The sequence below is a fragment of the Lissotriton vulgaris genome, chromosome 3_2 (assembly GCF_964263255.1).
Source record: "Lissotriton vulgaris chromosome 3_2, aLisVul1.2, whole genome shotgun sequence".
Lineage (NCBI taxonomy): Eukaryota > Metazoa > Chordata > Amphibia > Caudata > Salamandridae > Lissotriton > Lissotriton vulgaris.
In genome coordinates this window covers 147,682,615-147,703,799 of record NC_141690.1, presented here as the reverse complement: position 1 = coordinate 147,703,799, position 21,185 = coordinate 147,682,615, and the positions used below count along the sequence as shown (strand labels likewise).

At 43.6% G+C, this 21,185-nt stretch overlaps 1 protein-coding gene across 1 annotated transcript in view; it reads right to left on the bottom strand.

Moving 5' to 3' along the window:
* EVC (EvC ciliary complex subunit 1) overlaps positions 1 to 21,185 on the bottom strand; it is a 609,121-nt gene that overhangs the window by 575,321 nt on the left and 12,615 nt on the right. The window contains exon 3 of the mRNA XM_086964104.1: positions 11,082 to 11,165. Within this exon, the coding sequence (XP_086820230.1) occupies positions 11,082 to 11,165 (84 nt within the window). The remainder of the gene's footprint in view (positions 1 to 11,081; positions 11,166 to 21,185) is intronic.

Genomic DNA, 21,185 nt, shown 5'->3' with positions numbered 1-21,185 from the left:
AATTAGTGGTAATGACATCTCCAGAAAAAGCAATGCTATGCCAAATAACTCCCAGGCTACCCAGGTGCCACCAAATGTTTCTATATCCTGCCCTGCTGCTCCAGATACAAGTCGCCCCATACTCCTTGTGACAAAGCTTCCCCCTAGGATACCTCCCATAAATCTTACCCCGGATTCTTACCCTTATGTGGCTGTCCTTACCAATGTTCCACCTTTATTGGTAGGCCAAAGAGAAACCTTCCAGATGTTAAAAAAAAAAGGTCATGCACTGGTTAAGGGCTAATAGACCATTGCCCGGTGAAGTTGATGGTTTGATTATCGGGGTAAGAAGGGCAAATTGGATAGGTTGCACTCCAAAAGATTTGGGGGGGGAATGTATTATAATTAATTTTCAAGATCCAAGGGTAGTAGGTTGGATCACGAGGCCGGGCTGGGGCACTAGCAGTGGTGGGATTGGTATTGTGGATCTCACCTTTTTCTATCCAAGACCAATTGGTGCCCAATTTGGTGGGAATAGTGATCTAGGCAGTTTTAGTTATTTACCACTAACAGGGATTACCCCCTTTACTGTGCCTTTGCTACGACCAAACTTTTACAATGGTCAAACCTACAATTCCTACGATGGGATGAAAAATTCGGGGTGGGGTTGTTGACGCAAGTTTGATGACTTCCTGAATATTGGGGGAAGTGTGGGAAGTGGGAACTTATGTGAGAACTCTGTGGTGTCCACCCTGGACACAATAGTGTATCCAAAAGAAGTGATCAGTGGTGGGAAGATCGTAAATTGGAGGGGAGATGGTGGGTTGTCTATGCAAAGTTTGGGTGGTGATGAATTGTTCATAGCAAGTACCACTGATACCCAGGTAACTGATGTTAACTTTGCGGACATTGTTATAGACCAGGAAGAGAACTCTGTGAGCTCGATTAACCCTCCATCTACGTTAGCTATTGAGGTGGGAATTAGAGATGGCCCTAGCCCGGGGAAGTTTTTCTCGTGGAATATTGCGGGGCTAGGTAGTAGACTATTGTCCCAAAATTGGATAGATTTTGTCAACGGGTTCGAAGTGTGCCTATTCCAGGAGACATGGGCTTGCGATCCCATCTTCCTCCCAGGCTATTTAAATTTTTCTATTCCAACGAATAGAGGTGCCAGGGGTCGACCTATGGGAGGCTTAACAGTTTGGGTCAAGCAAGGTCTACAAATTAAAGTGAAAGTGTTGGATCTGGGATGTAAGGATATACAATTGTTAAGAATGACATGGGACAAATGGGGTGCGATAGATATATATAATATTTATGCTAGAGGTACCAACACCGTGAATTCCCCCACCTTAGAGGCCCTGTCCACTTTCCTCGAATCACAGTCCCTGGGAAACAGAGTGGTAGTGGCTGGTGATCTTAATAGGACCTTTGAACCGTTGGAAAACACTGAAAATCCACTAGGGCAAGAGGAAAATACCCAATGGGGTGTCCCGACTCTAAACCTGGTTCCGGTCAAACGGTGGACGAAGGATATATTGCTATTAAATGCAATATGCCTGGAATACGGGTTGAGGGCCCTCAATGGAAGGACTAAGAATGACCAGGAAGGTGTTTGTACATTCGATAATAGCCACAACAAAAGTAGAATAGACTATGTCATTTGTAGCCTCAACTTATGGCAAGGGGTATGCGATATGGAAATAAAGGGAAGATTGGAAAGTGATCACAATCCCCTTTGTGTCACCCATGCTTGGTGGACGGCCATGCCAGGCAGTTTGCAACCTCGTGGTGGAGTATTACCTGTTATGGCCAATGACATGCGTAGAGTCAAATGGCCAAATGTGCTGGCGAATGTAGTATCTATGGACTATATAAGTTCAGAGGTGGATACAGCAATCGCCGCCATGGAGATTGCAAGCCCCGTAATTCCAGGGTCCAGTGTAACAACAGCCATACATGACAAGTTTTTCTCCCTTATAAAACCACATTTGATGAGATCGTTTAAGGCAAATAGGAAAAAGCCACCTAAACCGGCTAGATGGTTTAATAAACAGTGTAGGGCAGCTAGATTAGAACTAGGTAGAGCAATTAGAAGTAGGGATAGAGCTATGATTGGTGTAGCCAGGAAACACTACAATGTTAGTATTCGCCTGGCTAAGAAAAAATGGGATGAAGAGTATTGGGATGAATTGCTAGAGGCCTCAGGGGCAAGGGATTCCAGGCTTTTCTGGAAAGTTGTAAAGTGGGGTAGAGGTGGTACCCCAAATAAACCAAATAATAATGTTGATGAGGCATCCTGGGTGGAGTACTTTAAACCCCAGTACGCAGAGATTAGGGAGGTCGTGGCTCCAGAAGCAATTCCAGTTGTATTCTGTACGGAAAGTTTGTTTTCCACCAAAGAAGCAGAATTGGTAATTTCCTCCCTACAAGGTGGAAGGGCACCGGGTTTAGATGGGATACCCTCTGACATATTTAAAAATGATAAAGTAATGGGCTAGGTATGTGACCCTACTGGGAAATGCCATAGCAAAAGGGGCCGTAATTCCAGAGATATGGAAGGGAGCAATAATCATACCCATCTACAAGAAAGGTGATCGGTCACTCCCGGCCAATTACAGGCCAATAAGTTTGATTGACACGGTCCAAAAAGTGGTAGGGAAGATGGTGGTAACCAAACTGATGGACTGGGTAGAGGAGAACAATGCTCTGTCCCCTTACCAGGCAGGTTTCAGGCGGGCAACCAGTACGGTAGACCAAATATTCCGTTTCACCATGTTGCGGTGGGGGACGGTGCTCCTTGGTGATGGCAGCCTGTACGTCGCTTTTGTCGACTTGCGGGCTGCATTCGACCTGGTCCCAAGGAGCAAGCTCTGGACAGTTTTGAATGGAATGGGGGTCCCACCTGAGTTGCTCACTTTGATTATGAGGCTCCACGAGTGTAACTTTGCCAAAGTCCAATGGAGGTTGAATGGGGAATCCACTGTCGACTTCCCAGTTGAACGGGGGGTACGACAGGGATGTGCAATGGCACCTCTGCTCTTTTCCTTATTTATCAATGGAATTGTGGGTAGGATGTTGGACGCAAGTGTGGATGCACCTTCGCTAGCGGGCATCAGGGTCCCGATCCTGATGTTCGCTGACGATACTTTAATTGTGTCCAAAACCCCGGCTGGACTGCAGCGTGCTTTAAATATATTTGAAGCTTTCTGTGGAGAGCGTGGTCTTGAAGTAAATGTTGGCAAGACCAAGCTGATGGCTTTTTCTCAAAGGCGTAGACCCCGACCACGGATATTTCTGAACAACATAGAGCTCGAGGTAGTTAGCGCCTTCACCTATCTTGGGGTTGAGATATCTAACAAGCCAGGTTGGTCCAAACATATAGAAAAGGCGGCACTTCGGGTGGAACAAGCAAAATCAAAAACAAAGCCTATAAAACCGGTTCTTCTCGTCTATGATGCCAAAGCCATAGGGTCAGCACTATATGGGGCAGAAGTGTGGGGCTTCGAGAGGCTCACTACTTTACAAACATCAGAGAATAGGTTTCTAAGGGGAATTATGGGTCTCCCCCAGAGTGCGCCATTAATCCCGCTCGGACTTGATCTAGGAAGGAGATCTGTTAGTGACCGAGCTCGACTACGGCCTATTCTCTATTGGAGACGGTTATGGACTACCCCAGAGATTCAACACTATGCCGATGGGTTTCTAGCCTTAATTAAAGCAGACACCTTCCATAAAATACCATGGTTGAAGAAACTCAGGGTCGTATTGGGTGAGCTTGGCCTCCCTAATCTTTGGGATAATCCATCTGGGGAAGTATTCCCAAGTAAAAACATCATTAATACCCTTTATCGGGAGTACATAGAAGAAAGACTCTGGAGAAGTAAAAAATCTGAAACAATGGGGGGAAGATTTTTGGAAATTAAAATGAGACCTGTATTAGAACAATATTGGGACAGTATTACTGTTCCAATGGACAGGAAGTTATTTTTCCAGTTAAGGTCTGGCTCCCTCCCCTTGAGATCTTTGACGGGTAGATGGCGGAGCTCGAATACCTCATGCTGTCCGGTGTGTGGTGCAACGAATGAAAGCATAGGCCACTTTTTAGTTTTGTGTGAGGCCTATGCTATCCCAAGGAGAGTATGGCTGGCCCCAGTTTGTAGAAACCTTGGGGCGTCAAGTGGTGTTGAGGGGCTAAGAATCATCTGTACCTCCACTGATATGCCCATTGTGCTGGGAACTGCAAAGTATTTAGGGTGGGCATGGTCCATTAGGCGGAGGGTTATATCTGCTAATATGAATTGATATTGTTATATAAGTTTAAATAATTTCCTTTTGTTAAAGCTTGCACAACTGTTTTAAATGTATTTATATGTATGAAACACGGATTTTAATCAATATGTATTTTTAAATGTACGTTTGTGCTTTTATGAGAATATATCTCGAATAAAGCTTTACTACTACTACTAAGATATCCAAAATTGACAAGGACTTGAAAGCCCTCCCACTATAATGCTACAGGCCACAATATCCGCTCGGATGAGATGTAAAGCCAGAAAATAGTCTATCCTTTTACGAGTGCCAAGTACACAGTATACAAATCTAGATTTTGTTTTCTGGGATCAAGCAGTTTTCACATATCTATTAGGGTATGATCTTGTGTCAGATCTTTCAGAAATCAGGCTTTCGATGTTGAGGATAAATAAGTCAAAATCATACCCATACCCCCTTAATCAAGTAGGTTAGGCCATTTACATTTAAGGAAATTGTATTTAGGGGTTCAGTTAATAGCTGGGAATCATGGTTATCAGACATATGTACTCTGAGGAGAGTTAGGGGAGTCAATGTTGAAAGTAGAGTTAAGGAGTAATTGGCCTCAACAGGACCGTACCAATCAGTTTCTGATGTGAGAATGTGTTTTATTGGACAAAGAGGGAGAGGGTGGTTTTTTCCAATGTTTGATTTATGTAGCATTCAGGTTGCTAACATTTTAAATGTGTGCTGCTGGATGCGAGAGGTGAGGTCAAGATTTCTGTGCAAAGAAAGCAGAGTTTAAAAAAAATTGAGTTTTTTGTAGGCAGGTACATTTTAAAGGATCAGTGATAATCAGACACACAGTAAATCCTTGTTATATTATCAATTAATTGCTTTTACAAAAGGAGCCATACTGCACTTCTGCTGTTTCAAAGCATGTAAGTAACCACTGTTAAATATCAGAGGTAATGGTTCTCAATTCAACAACCTCAGAAGTTGGAAGGCTGAGTTGGTGTTTCCAGGATTCAGATTTGTGACATTCAAATCACTGCAAGTGTCCACTGTGAATGCCAAACACAGTGAGCTATACTGAGGGCACCTATCATATAATCTACCTTGATAGGTGTTGCTTATTTTAACCTTCGAGGCAGTAACCTCACACTCAATACAAAAGTTTTCACAACTCTTACAGTTTCTGAAGTTTTGCCTGTGACCATTGCCAGGCAGTTAATAGACAGGCGATGTAAAACTTGCAGTCTGGTTGTTGTCCTTCGTTTAGCTCAATAGCAGAAACAGTACAGCATATTGCACTACCAATTTATACTAAATACATAATTAATTGTTTTCAATTATAGATATTACGTTGGAATATCGAGTTGTAGAAAATATACATGAGTACTAATAGAAACTTGCTTTGTATGCTGGGGACACAAAGCCTGGATATAAAATCGTATATTATGTCAGTAGCTTTTGTGCAATATTAATGAAGCAATAACCTTTCTGATATTTACATGTCATCTGTTTTATTACAAGGGGGTGAACAGCCAGCAGCCTCGCTCCACTGCCTGAATGCAAGAAAAGCAAGGAATATATCTTACAGTCAGACCTTATTGGGCTGCTGCCTCTATTATTAAATGAGATGAGTTTGTCATGCCTTGGCACAGAACCATCAGTCACTGATCGCTGGCACATTTTATTGCTGCTGAAAACGTTATGATTTTTTCCATGAAATCCTGACTACTGCTTTATTCTTGCCATAAACCTTGACAGCTTTAGACAATGATTAAAGGACTGAAACAATTCACATGTAGCCAAACAACCTTAAACTTGTAACATTAGAGATACGGTTAGAAGGTAAGTCTTGAAATGTTCTAATTTAACTGGGGGGGTTGGGACATGACTGCTGGGACCCCCTCCATGTTCCCTGCATCGAGGGTCCTCCAGGTTGGCAGAGAAGTCCACGAAGAGGAAACAGGGCACTGTGCATTCACAAGAGAGACCATGTAATAAGTCTTGCATGAGTGGGTCTCAAAAAAGCTTCACCAGTAACTCGAGCTGAAGCGGATGCACTATCACCCAGGGCATTGAGACTGCGTGGAGATGGGAGCGACATAATGCTGACCACAGGTAAGGACATACGCATGGGAGACACCAGAGAGTGGAAGAATCCACAAGCTGCACAGGACTCACATTTAAAAGGAGGCAACCACCCAACCTTCAGTTACCCGGGTTTGCGCCAAAGGGGTACATGACATGATATGATGCTGGCAGGGGGCACGACATGGGGTGAAGAGAGGCAGGACATTTGAATAAGGAGGTTGTTGTGGTACATATGCCAGGATATAGCAGAGAGGTCTACAACAGACATTGGTGATATGAGGGAAGATACTTTGAGAGAGTAGAGACAGGCTTGACGGTATTCAGGAAGCGGTTGAGAGGACCTGGCAGAAGAGGGTTCGTCGGAAGACAGTGCGAGGGGAGAGCAAAGGGAAGGAGAGATTACATCACCATCGGATCGGGAGGAAGATTTGAAAAGAAGGTGGGTGGAAGAGAGAAGGGACAGGTCCACCGGGGTAGTTGAAAGAGAGACACAGGCAAGGGGTGTGAACACGGAGTCCCCCACAAAGACATCATATTCGAGAAGAAAGGGCCAAACGGCAGGTGGGGATGGAGAGTGATGGAAACCAACAAGGGAATGGGCAGAAATGGCAATGGAAGGCATTACCATCACGAGAAGAAATTGACCGCCCAGAGAGTGAGTATGAGGATGAACAGTGCTAAGGAGGAGATATGTTTTCTGCGTTGTCAAAAAAGTGCAAAGCTATGGGCACATACTGTGGGGAGTAATGAGGGGTGAGAGAGCAGTTGAATTTCCAGAAAACTCATCTAAAAATTATCTGAAGGCCAAGCGATGGGCCAATGACAATCAGGACAGGACAACACACAGACGCAAGCCAGATGTAGAGAAGACACAGGTTGACTAAGAAGAAAAGATAAGATGTAGGGCACGGAAAATGTGAGATTAGGACCATCAGCATGACTGCAGGACAGTTGGAAGGTGACAAGTAAGACAAAGAGAAGGATGATGGAGGAGATAGAGTTAGGAAACTTCCATATATGGTGGTACAAGGTGCGCTGGGTAGTCCTTATTTGGAAAGTACAAAGACCGAGATGCTGGAGGTGGGCGAATAACTTACAATTGAGTCAAGGGGAGGAACAAATAGTACAGGACAAACTAGACAATGAAGTGGCAGGTGGGAGGAATCATGGCCCATTTCAGATTCCTCCGATTGATAATTTACATATATTGATAGAGCCATGCCATGAAGGGCAGAAAAGAGGGAGGAGGCCCTTTGATCATGCATGCAAATGGAAATTTGGTGACAGCTAGGCCAGTGATGGGAACCTTGCAGCTGTGGTTATCGTGCATGGATTTGAGGGGAATGGTCTTCCAGACGTATTTGTTTTAGAAAGGGGAGGTGACGGAAGACTTCACAAAGGAAATTGTTGGGAGAAACAAAGCGTTTTCAGAGGTGGAGAAGTAATTGTGAAAGGGTTTTTTATTAAAACCTAAAACTAATTTAGTAAAGATGCAATATTAACATGCAAAATATTTTGCACTGACAACACGAAAGTGTGCAATTTCGTAGTAAATAATTATACCTATAAATGCAAGGAATCAAAATGTTAAAGCAAGGTTCATTATTTTAAAAGTAAAACTGAATGTACTGAGATGTGCACAAAATGCATGATTGTTAGCTTTTATGTGGACATCATTTTTTTTTTAAAAGCATCACACCATATGAATTAGAGAACATGTTTGATTAACAATAATGTTTGGAACGTTTTGAAATGTTGTTGAAATGCGTGTTCCTAGAGTAGGTGAACACTCTTTTTACCCAGACTCATTTTATACTTTTTTCCGATACCCTTGATGCTCTTCCATACCCACACCATTTGTCCACACTGAAGCTGAATGCTAATGGCTTAAGCTGGTGGCTGAATGCTTATTTGCAACCCTACCTGATCTGTTAGTTATTGCAGTGACTACTGCTGCTGCATGGTTATTTTGCTTTGTGAAACTCTCTTTATGGGAAGTTCAGCTGATGTTGACTAATTGATGTTGAGATTTATGCTCACTCTCACTCCTGACTCTCGAACTCTTCATCAGTTCTTGTTAACACCCATTTCGGCTCTTTCTTTAGAATAGGGTTTCTTTTCATCATGGAAATTGATGACTTATTCTAACCAATATTTTTACTATCCATTCTGTAATTTGATTGATGACTAACTAATGAAATAAAAAGAAAAGAAAAACTTATTAAACTCTTAACTAGAATAAAACCCTTATAACTGACCAAAACATCTCTTTATTGACTGAACTTTAAAGTGTATTTATGATTGTTGAATTTGTGATGTATTGCTTCTGATTTTCTCATAAACGACGGCAAAGGTCTGTCTCAGAGAAATGAGAGGAAACTCACATGTAAATCTAGAGATGGGATCTATCCTGTTTTGGTGTGAGACAGAGACATTAAACCATTTTATTTACATTAGATTTCTGCTATAGCAATTGTATGTGTGGATATGTTATGCTGTAAGGTCAAGACGTATACAAAGATGTTTTTTTCTTGGTTGGCAACAGATGGGACTGAGGAAGAAGGGCATCTGGATATGCGGACACTCATTGCCAAATGGGCTGGAATGCAGGTATTCAATTGAGTTTGGATTTGAAAAAGGTGGTGAGATGGTTTTGAAATAAGAGGTATAAAATGGAGGCAGCTGATGAAAGCATTGCTGGAGTTAAAAGACATATGGTCTCTGCCAGCTGTACTCCTGTTCCACCTGGGGTTAAAGCGACCTAGTGCAAACTATGGGACAGGAACTGTTAAAATGATTAGGAAGGATTTTGAGATGATGAGGAAGTGGTAGCCGGAGGCAAAGATATGGTGGACTAAGCTGTTGCCAAGGAGGGAATGGTGAGGAGCCCTTACCTGGCAGCTGTAAATAGAGCTAGGATAGAGGAGAACAGGGAAGTCTGGGGATTCTGCAAAGTCAAAGGGTTTGTGGTAGTCTGGCGCCGCAAAATAGTTTACGACAGTTTGGAATTATTCAGGCATGATGGTGTGCATTTATCACCTATGGGCAATACCATCTATTTACAGAAATTAAAGAGAGTTTTGGGAACAGCAAGGGAAAAAGCATGAATGATTCCAGCTGACGGAAGGGGAACAGAAGTACCACTCATGGGAGAGCTCTTTGATGGTTATTCGATTGGTACTCAGGATGTAAGTATGAGTATCAGGGAAGAGTCCGAAGGAAGAGAGACAATGAATGAATGAAAAGATGGCAGGCTTTGTCCGGGGCCAGACACGTCTGCAAGACACGAAAAGAAGAGCGGGTAGGAGAGGACCCCGAGGGGCCTCAGTGATGCATAAGGATAGAAACAGTACAGATGAGGTAGTTTGTGAGGCAAGAGGCTGAAGGACGTGTTCTTCTATGCACAGCCTGCTCCCAAATAAAATCAGCACTTTGACAACATAGGAACGCCTTTGTTGATTACTGTTCCAAGCTGGACCCCAGGCAAAGGGACGATTACATCATTGCGCCCCACTAGAGGATATTCAGTTTGGTATGGCAGAGCCCCCCGACCTGCCCAGGCACATTAAATATAGGGAGCAGACGTGGGGGTTCTTTGCTGGAGGTGAGGGGGCGTTTAGAACAAGGAAACAGTTCGTTATGGTATTTTTCGCTTGGGAGTGGGCAGTCAGAAGGGCACCCAGGACAGGATTACAGGTATCAGGGAAGAGTCCAGTGGAAGGGAAAGAGACAATGAGCGAATGAAAGGATGGCTGGCGTGGTCCAGGGTTGGAGATCCTCAGAGGCAAGAAAAGCAGAGGGGGGTGGGGGTGAGAAAAGCATGAGGGGCCTCAGTGATGAATAAGGACAGAAACTGTACAGACATGGTTAACCAGAAAATGAGGGGGCAGGAACTGCTTATGGTTAACCAAAAAATGTTAAAAGGGGGTAGGGGCTCCTTAGGCGGGCTGGTTGGGTTAGTTGTTTAATTCATTGTTAGGGCATTTTTAGTTTGCACAGCAAGAAGATGAAGGATGTTTTGTTATACACCCAGCTTGGTCCCCAATGTAAATGTAAATGTAAATGTAAATGTACAGGAATTTATATAGCGCAAATCACCGAGCGGTTTCTAAGCGCTTGCTTAGGGAACCCGTCCTGGTATTCCCCGGTCGGATAAGCCCGGCAGGGTATCCGCAAGGTGAAAGCCAGGCATCCCACCACGAGGGGCCGTTGTGGAGATTAAGCAAGCTATTGCCCAGAGTCGCAGAGTGTGAACCCAAGAGTCGAGAAGGCACCGGAGCGAGAATTATCGAGTCCATGGACATTTTAGGACTCAAGACCCCGCGGAGCCGGGAATTGAACCCTGGTCCCGGGCTGACCTCTGCTTCCAGGTCTGCCACCTCTAACCAGTGAGCCACACTTCTCCAATAAAAGCGGCCTTTTTACAACATAAGAGTGCCTGTGCTCACTTCTCCACCAGTCCTGGCTGTTGCTGCCCTGAAGGCACTGCTGAAAGAAATCATTAGAAATGACACTTTTCAGATCTGGCTGACATCACATTGTACAAGTGCTGTTAGGAACAGGGGGGGTTTATTACGCGTGATAATTGACTTTCTGCAAATTATCGTTTCACAAAGTGAAAATCAGGCACAACAGTAAAGAAAATGTATCATTTCTTTTCAAACATTGAACCCAATGCTGTTTGCAGGCCGTTTCGGTCACTACTACTTCAGCACAAATATCAATTTCAGAACACTCCACATACTCACTCTGAATTTTTGATTTATTGGATAAATGACTTTGGCTCTTGAGGCGAAAGCTGCAATGTCGCCCGGAGCAGAAAGCTCGTCGTCCTAGAGTTAAAACAGAAAATGCAATATTTGATCGGTTATGTTATGTCACAACAATCTAGTACAGTGGTATGCTATGAGACATAAATCACTGCAAATTGATTTCAATCTTTATATTCTTCATTTATTTTGACAAGACATTTGATTGAAATCCTTTTAAACATGTTGAATAGGCACAGCAGAAAGAAAAAGAGGAAAAAACGAGTGTAAAGTACATTACATACATTTCGTACACGTACTGCTCAGATTATTCAATGGAGTGAATCATCTCCAATAGCCTATTGCAATTAATAGACCAGTAGAACGTGAATAAAGGGATATTTGCTTTTAGCGTTATGGCATATGGTGCAAATAATTGTCTTTTTGCACTGGAGAAAAAGATCGCTCTATATATGCCTAAAAGGACTAAGGAGTCAGTCACAAAAATGGCAATGTCCATTTCCACTTGGGATATTTATACAAGGTCTGGTGATCTGATGTAATTACAGCAGTGCTTAACTTGTAAGAGATTGAGTGCCGGCCCCCAAACCTCTGTTTGCTAATGGTAATTCCATGAATATCATCAGTAACGCCCCTATATATTTTAGTAGCCAATTCTTAGGCTTATCCCTGCACTGGTCGGTTAGAGAGTTTTAAGGAAATGTTTCCCTGACCGGTGAGACTTCGGGTACTTATGGAGGAGAAGACTTTTTTCACAGATCCTAAAAAAGCTTGGGATTGAATTGAGACATCTGGGCCAGCGTTCAGACACACATCTTAGTCTGGAGCAACGGCAAGTATGCATTCGAGGAAAGATTGGTGAAGCCGAAGACACTGTCGCGAGCAGGGCCGGACTGGCTACCGCGCGTTATGGAATGCTGCTGAGCTGGGAGCTGATTTCGTTGAGGGGGACCTGCGTCTACTGAACGAAATTCGTTTTGCTTTAAATTAGTTCAACGTAAACGCAGGTCTCCATGACCAAAATCAGCCCCCACCGCAGTGAAATCAGCCCCCACCGCAGTGAAATCAGCCCCCAGCTCAGCAGAATTCCAAAACGCCCAGTAGTCAGTCCGGCCCTGGTTGCAAGGAAGGCTCCCAAAGTACTAAAACAACACCAAACCTGGAGCAGATGATACAGGAGAGATGGAGTGCCCTGCAGATGGCCGCGACGATGCGTGACACTGTGAACCAATCGGACCTTGATGAAAAGACAGCAGGGTCCTATAGTGCAGATATATCCTCTACGGCATGGACCTCTAGACAGGACCACGCAATACCACCTGATGCGACACCTCAAACAGCAGAACAACTCCTCTGAGCCTTGCTGGGACACAATACCATTTTACTGGTCTATTACATGCTGCACTTTGCTGATGATTGTTTTCTCCAGCTACTGTCACGCCACCTACAACAAATGCTTAGCACTACCCTCTCATAAGCCTAACAGCTCGCCCACAACTACCACAAAAAAAGCGTTTGTATTATCTACTTTAGACTCTGTAAACCAATTTGGATCCACTGGTCTCTCTGCACAGTGTACTTTGTTTGAGTGTACTATGTATAGAGCCAGATTCCTGCATTGATGGATCAGCGATGGGGTCTACGACTTTGCGTTTGCTGATACCACTTGGTCAATAAGTGACTACACAAGTAAATCCAAAAATTGCCTCTAGTTAAAAGTGAATGTTTTTCGAGTGTCAATTTTTTTCCTACATTTTTAAAATTAACTGTTAGGGCCTTGGTTAGGTCCCTGAAGTTTAAAACCATTAATGATTTAAAAACTTACTATAGTTAGGACTAAGGAAACTTGTATTAGAATTTTTCAAGCTTCATAAAGGTCCCAACTTTAGTACAATAATGGAGATGTGGCTAAGAAGCTGGACCTTATCCCTTCTCTACAACTTACTTTCAAGTAGTTAAGGACCCTCTGCAAAGGGCACAACATTAAAACTGAATCAAACACTACTGCTGTAATTCTACAGCAGCTGTTGGCAGAGTATGAGCTGGCCAATCCTACAGATGATGCCGCCAACCCAGAGAACCAGGCTGGAGTGAGTGAGGAAGATGACCCAAATATGCCTCAACTCGAAGGAGAGGACACTGTACCTCTATCTCAAAGACGACTCAATGTGCCAAGAGCACCTGCCTCTAGCGAGGACGACTCAGGGCGCCCAAGGTACACTGAAGAACTTTCTGAATAGAAGGCTCTTTCTGAAAGATTGGCCCACTGAATAGCCCTGGAGGACACGATCCTGGCCATAAAATGGTTAAGAGCAAATTTGTGTTTAGGACCCATTATTGGTGGCAGCAATAAAATAGATAAGGACAGAGAGGAAACCTTTAACTCTTAAATTCCCAAAGGGGTTCTTCCAAAGTATACAGAAGGTGATGATGTCACAGAATGGTTTGCAGCGTTCGAAAGAGCCTGTAGCGCAAGGGCGGTCAGCCAGAAGTATTGGAGCCCTCTCCTTTGGGAACTGTCCTCTGGTAAGTGCAGGGATAGACTCCTGACACTGACCAGAACAGAGGCTGAGTCCTATGACCACATGAAGGGTACCCTGATTAGGGGCTTTGGAGGCTCAGAAAACCCTGAGTCAGTCCTTGGTTGATTTTGTACACTTTTCAGTAAAGACACTGGGTGCTTGGTTGAAAGGTAGCAATGTGCATGGTTATGATGGGCTTTAACATGTAATTATGAAAGAACATTTATTAAGTAATTGTGTTCATAAGAAGTTGCCTCAATTCCTGGGGGACCAAGAGCGTGGGAGGAAGGCTGATTATTGCATAAGAACAAGAGTATCCAAAACTAGGCTAGGAGGGAGTGACAATAAGAAAGAGGCCAAAAAGCCCCCCTCACCCCAAGTGAAGAAAGTGGACCACTCTGAAGAGAAAGATGAAAGTAAGGAGTCCTCTGTATTCCCCAAAAACCTGACCAGGAGGGTGCGCCCTGAGACACCTCACAAAACAAAGTGAATACCAGGGTAAGAACTGGGACCCCAAGAAGACTTGGTGCCTTAACTGTAGGCAGCCAGGGAACCTAGCCAAGGACCTTCCCTGTCCTAAAATCAAACCCACAAGTGTATCCCCAGGGGTTACAAGTGAAGCCTGTGATGGCGATTTCCCAAACGTGGAAGTCCTCTTAACTGGAAAATGGGTCCAAAAGGCAATTTGGAGATTCCCAAGGGGAGTAGACACTTCCACCACCTTCTGGTGAATAAAATCCAAGTTACTGTCCTGACATATACATGTGCCAGTCACACTTTCGTGCATGGCAGGTTGGTACTCTCAAATCAGTATACCTCAGGGGAGACTAAAAGAGTATGGGCTACCCCAGGAGAGGTTACTGTTAGTCCTTTGGCCTTACTACCCTTAGAAATAGCTGGATCCTTAGTTGGCAAAACGGTGGTAGTCAGTACAAACGTCGCCCTTTACTGTCTCCTTTAGAATGACAATCCAGAGGTTAGTCTGAGCCGAAGTAAGGTCCTGGTCCAGTGCCAGTCCACACCGAGTATTCTGGGGGGGGGGGGCTGAACCTTTAGCTTGTGCAAGTATGCCCCAAACTAAGAGGAACATGAGAGAGTATAGGGAAGGTGGGCAACTTTTAGCCAAGGTTCCAGTGAGCCAAGGAGATTCTACACCAGTAGGGGGGGAACTCCAAAGTTGGCACTGGTGCAGCCCCACCTGACCCACAAGTAGTCCCGACTAGTTGGGCAGCTGTTAATCCCGAAATGGTGGCTCCTCAACTAGCAGAACTTAGCATGGAAAGATGGTGTTTGCTAGAAGATGTAGCCCAAGAAGAGACCCACGAACCGCAAACTGGTCTGGCACCATCCACCGGAGAAGTGAGGATGCCATGAGAGCAGCTGCGTACCAACAAACAGACGCAGGACCCTAGACAGGATCATTGCAACCCTCACCAGGAGACAAACTAGACACTTACCCATAGGAGGAGCTACAGGGACCCTATGGTCGGTTTGGGAGCATGAGTGAGAGACTTTGCACCCGCTGAGTGCAGCTGCCAGGCCACATGCGTCTGACTCACCTGAACTTAGCTGTAGCTCACTCAAGTGCCTGCAGATGGGGCGCAATCAGAAACTCCAGATGATTTAACCTGACGATGCATGTAAGACTGATTTTGATCCGGTCAGCCCCAGGGGAACTTGCTGCTAAATTAGCGTTATAGCGCTGGAACACTATTGACTTTAGATTAGGGTCAAAGAGGACTCATGAAACTCAGACTACTAGTGGGCCAAACCCTGGATGTTTACTATTAGTGCCTGGGGATTAAACATGATCGCTAGACGAAGGAGGGAGTGGGACAGGGAGCTACCAAATAAACGCTAGCATCCCAATCTCAGAGGTGACTGTGTAATTGTTTGTGAATGTCGTATTCTTCCTTTGGGCTAGTTAATAGTAGAAACAAAACAGTCTTCTTCTTTTATCACAGTGAGTATTTGGCTGGACCATGATTTATTGATGCTGCTTCACACATGCTGAGTTGTGAGCCTGTGTTCACTAACATGTACCTACCTCCCCCTGAGGGAGCCTTTGGACTTCAATAACGACGCATACTCAGAGTGTCAAGTGCAGAATAGTTACTTGGCCCCGTTACTCAGAGTTCATACTAGGCTGAGCCCGGGACATCAGGAGTAAAAGGCCTCAACCCCCATGATTGGGCCCAGTAACCCCTGTGTGCCCCATAGCAATCTGAAAGGTGTTCTGACACTTATCGACATAGTTTTACCCCCAGTCTTATACCTTAATGCATCATAGTTAACACCTTCGCCGCGGGGCTAATTCTCCCGCAGCGCTGGGGGCAGGGGGGCGCGTGCAACGCCACGGAGCTCGTGATGAGCTCAGCTTGTCACACTGCACGGTGGCGCTGTGCTCATGATGAGCTGAACTCGTCATGACCGCGCCCGTTTCTTAGAACTCTCAGCACCGCAGGGGGAATTAGCCCCGCGTGTGAGTGCTGCGCGTGTCATGACGAGTTCAGCTCGTCATGAGCACAAGGCCACCGTGCCTCATGACGAGCTGAGCACGTCATGAGCACGGAAGGGGTTAAGGTGTGTCAATTAATCCAAAAAAGGAGCTGAGACTCTAAACTCAAGCCTTGCCCCTACTATGAAATATAAAGTACCACTAACAACGTCTCTTCTTTTCTTAGTGTAGACTTAATATTCATGTGGTGACTGAATATCCTGGTCTCCATATAAGACTCATGCTTAGTCAGAAATGTAAGTGAAGCAGTGGTAGCTTGTGACTTCCAGAGTAGTTTTATTTCCAAGTACAGACTCTGCAGTATACCCGAGGGATCTCTCTCCTATCTTAGGTACCCTGACTCAATGCTAAAATTCTTCCCCATGCATGTGTAGAGTCACTCTCACCTTCTCTCTCGCTCTCTCTGTCTCCCAGACTATATCAATAGTGTTTCATACAAACCATTATTTACATCTGAAGGGCAAAATACATCTGGTGAAACAAAGGCAGGTTTATTATCAACTTGAACATCTGACCACAAATAAGGCTCACTTATGTGAAATATTGAAATGCAACAGAATCCCTAAGCCAGGCATGTATCACTACTCATCTAGTTACTACTGCTCCTCATCTAGATGTCAATGGCTTTAACATTAACAAGCCATTCGCTCCTTTTGGTTTTGTTCAATGAGTCAGTGGCCCCACTCATAGTTTGACTTTACCTTATCTCTGTCCTCCTGTTCTGTATGGACCTTTACCTTATTCATTTCTGGATAATCATGCCCTCACCTAGCTAACTCGGCACCAAAGTCTTAGTTATCGCTTGCAACCGGATGGCTGCTGCTAGTTCTGCTTGGTCTTCAGAATCCTGAAGAACTAACACTGCTCCTTAACTCTAGAAATCTTCTCTAAGTGAGTCATAGGTGTCTTTTTATTCCAGATTCAATAGCTGCATGGATTACACAGTCTCTCTTACTACTAAAGTTAACACCTTCCCAGAGAAACAACTGACTCACAATCATTGTGCGAAACAGTTAAAAACACATTTATTCAATCTGACAAGGCAAGTTTTGGCATAGAGTTCATTTAATCAGACCTTTTATTTCCTGGACACCTCCTTTTTAAGCATTTGCGTGCTCTACAATTTTAACATTCATTGTTGTGACTATAAACCCCATTGTCCAAGGTACAAATAAAGACTCTTACTGTGAACTCTGCACGAGGGAAAACATAGTTGTACTTGGGGAGAATACACCATTATCAGTGTCAACTATGTCTATAGATGGGGAGTTCGGGGGGGGGGGGAGGGCGACAGAAGAGCATACGGGGAGGGGGGACAACCAGCTAGCCCCCCCTTCACATGTTAGCCCTATCCCTCTGTCCCCAATAGCCTTGTCTACCCCTTCGAAAGATCCACCCGTTCTCAAAATTTCATCATGGAACATAGCTGGTATCGGATCTAAAATTGATCATCCTATCTGGAGGGATTTCGTTGAATTGCAAGAACTGCTTTGTTTTCAAGAAACATGGACCCTGGAACCAGTGCACTTGAACGGCTATAGAACATTTTGTACCCCAGCTGTAGCCGTCCCCCATGGGAGGCCCAAGGGTGGTTTGAGTATTTATTTATCTAACAAACTAAAGTGTGGGGAAATTATCGAACCTGTTAAAGATATTTATTTTCAAATTTTGGTTCTTGATCTGGGCTGTGATTTTCCGATTGTTGTGGTTAATATATATAATAATATTCCTGTTGAGGATGTTACGAGTGTCTTGAGGAAATTGACCAAGGTTTTACTTAAGCAAGGAAACTGTTTTAAACAGAAATTGATGGTAATCATGTTAGGAGATTTTAACTGTAATTTGTGCGAATTAACTAAGGATAACAGGTGTGGCCTAGCACGGGATGAAGGCGAGGGACATTTTCATTTTAAGCATAATTTTTTAGGGGATCAATTTAATTGTTTGTTAGCCAATTTTGATTTAGGGTTAGTTAATGAAATGTGCATTTCCGCTCCAATAGTAGTTCCAACATTTTATGGTAGAGGTTGTTCTACAACCATAGACTTTATCACTATTTCTAATGACAGCAGGAACAGAATCCACTCCTTTAATGTTCCTGATATAGCGTTGAGTGACCACTTTCCATTATGCCTGTCTATTTTGCTACCTACGGCCCCAATACTAATCAACAATAGAGAATGCAATAGCTTAGATGCTGACTTGGTAATTGGCAAAACCAATGGGTACACTTTAAAATGGGCCATGATAAACGAGGCAGAGATAATTAAAACAGTGGTTGAAAAATGTTCCCTAGAAATTAAAAAGTGTTTAGAGACAGATTTATCACCTGAAACTTGCCTTGCATCCTTCCTAGTAATATCGAATGAAATTAAAAACTCCCTTACTAGGCAACTTAAGAAGAGGAAGAAGGAGGGAGGATGGTATGACTCTAGATGCACTAAGGCTTATACAACTCTAAAAAAGGCCGGGCATAATAATCCTAGATCAGCCGAGGAAATTCGCATATTGCTATATGCAACTCAGATTGGGTCAGACACTTCGAAAGAGTCTATGAAGGAGAAGAATATGAAGAAGGTCAAGTGGGGTCTTTGACCTCCCTTGACGACTATCCCCTTAATAGTAAATTTGTATTTTACTCTAGAGGAGGTGGAAAAGGCGCTGAGTAGACGTAAGGGCGCCAAGGCGCCTGGGCCAGACGGGGTTCCCATAGACCTATTCAAGAGTATTCCTGCTCTGTGGGCGCCCCTTCTGGTTCAGGTGTTCAACGCTACTTGTGTTGCTGAATTCCTGCCCACGTGGGTGGAATCTGTAATTGTGCCGATTTACAAAAAGGGAAATAGACAGGATCCTGCCGGTTTTAGGCCTATTTCCCTACTGGACTCCTTTACTAAAATTGCGGGCAGAATTATTCTAGACCGACTTTTGGAATGGGCTGAGGAAAACTCTGTCCTGTCTGATCTCCAGTATGGCTTTCGCCCTGGTCTGGGGACAGTAGAACAGGGTTTGAATCTGCTCATGTTGGTCGGGAAATACACGAGGACAAAACAGGGCAACTTGTTTCTGGCCTTTGTGGATCTCTCGGCCGCTTTTGATTGTGTTGGACATTCTAAACTGTGGTCTATCCTGGAACATCTTGGGGATGAATCCAATGTTATTTATTATCTTAAACGTTTTTATAGTAACGCGTCGGCCCGCGTACGTTTTGGCCTAAACGGAGAGCGCACAGACACAATACCAATCAGGAGCGGGGTCAGGCAGGGTTGTGTCCTGGCCCCCTTCATTTTTAACTTATACATAAACGGACTGGAAGGTGTCTTGTGCAAAGATAGTTTGGATCCTCCCTTTGAAGGCGGCCGCCCAATACCAGCACTTTTGTACGCTGATGACGCTGTACTCATGTCACGTACTCAGGTGGGCTTACAGCACGTGGTTGACAGTTTCTACCGCTTTATGAAAGAGTTGGGCCTGAAAGCCAATACATCAAAGACTTTCACTATGTATTGTGGCAGGCAAAATAAATCCAAGAGACCAATCTTCATAGCGGGGCAAAAATTGGAATTTGCTAAACACTTTTCCTATCTTGGGATACATTTTGCTCAAAATGAGATGTGGTCTCAAGCTATTTCTGTTAAAAAGCTTGAGCTTTTAAGATCCACTGCCGCTCTCAAAATCTTTTCCAGTAAGCTAGGAACTAGACCCCCTGTGGAATGGACTAAAATTTACAAAGCTAAATGTGTAGCTGGTGCTACCTATGGCAGTGGGGTCTGGGGTTTTGCTAACCCCGCACCCATACAGGTTCCTCAAAATTCCTTTTTAAAATATATATTGGCACTTACCAAAAGCTCATCTAATTTTAACTGTCATTCACAACTTGGCCTTTGTTACATTACTGATCTCATTAAAATAGAGCCAGTTTTACTATGGCATAGAGTCTGGACTCAAGAAGCGACACACTTAAACAGAGATGTCTTGACAGATATTCTGAAATTGGATGGTGCTACAAAAATCTCATGGGTGAAGTATGTTTTTAATTTCCTTAAAGATATTGGGAGAGAAGAATACTTATTGAATCCCACTGGTATTTCAGCAATTTCACGAAAAGATCTGAAGAAAGAGTGTTTAGCCCTTCTGGATTCCAATAGGACTGCTGCGGAGGTCCTAAAACCCTCTATCCAGCAGCATCAATTGGTTTTAGCAACTTTTAAGATTCAGCCCTATTTAATCTATGTAACAAATAATGAGCGCTTTCTGCTTACACGTTTCAGATTTAATATCTTCCACAGACTGGTTAGTTTCCCTACAATTAATAACTGGACGCACGATCTACCTTTCTGCCCCTGCGATAATATCTCCCCCCAGAGTACCAGTCATGTATTTCTTTTTTGTAAATTATATGATGAAATGAGGAAAACTGTTTTATTGCCTTTATTAAGAGAACTAGGACTTCGTCATTGTTGTGTGGTGATGATCAGTATTCAAGCCCTAGATAATCATGTATCTGTAGCAACAACAACTTTGTTTTTAAAAAATGCAATGATTATTAGGAAACGTAGGGACATTTAACTTGCACTTTATAAATGAAATTGTTTTCGCCTTTTGTATTGGTTTTAAATGAATACAATGAACGTATGTAGTTTTTATACAAACATGTATTTATGATATTTTATCTGTACTTTTATAATTGCACCGAAACAATCGAATAAAGATATTTTTAATTGAATTGACATTCATTGTTTCATTTATTTTTCTTGGCAGCCAATCCCAGACTTTTATTCTCTAGTCATTTTCCTCTGTCTCTTGTCACCGTCATTCTAGGGTTTTCTCCCCTATTTTTGTAATATTTATCCTCTCTTTGGGATTTGGTTTCGACGTTCATTCTGATGGTACAGTTTGTCATCTGGCTGGGTGGCTTAGTATCTCTTTTCAGCAAGTTTGAGACTAGTCACAGGGAGTAAATATCTGGCTATGGGCTCAGACATAATGAAAGGAAGGTGGAGATGCTCCCAGCTTTCAATGCACCCATACCCACCTGGAGAGGTT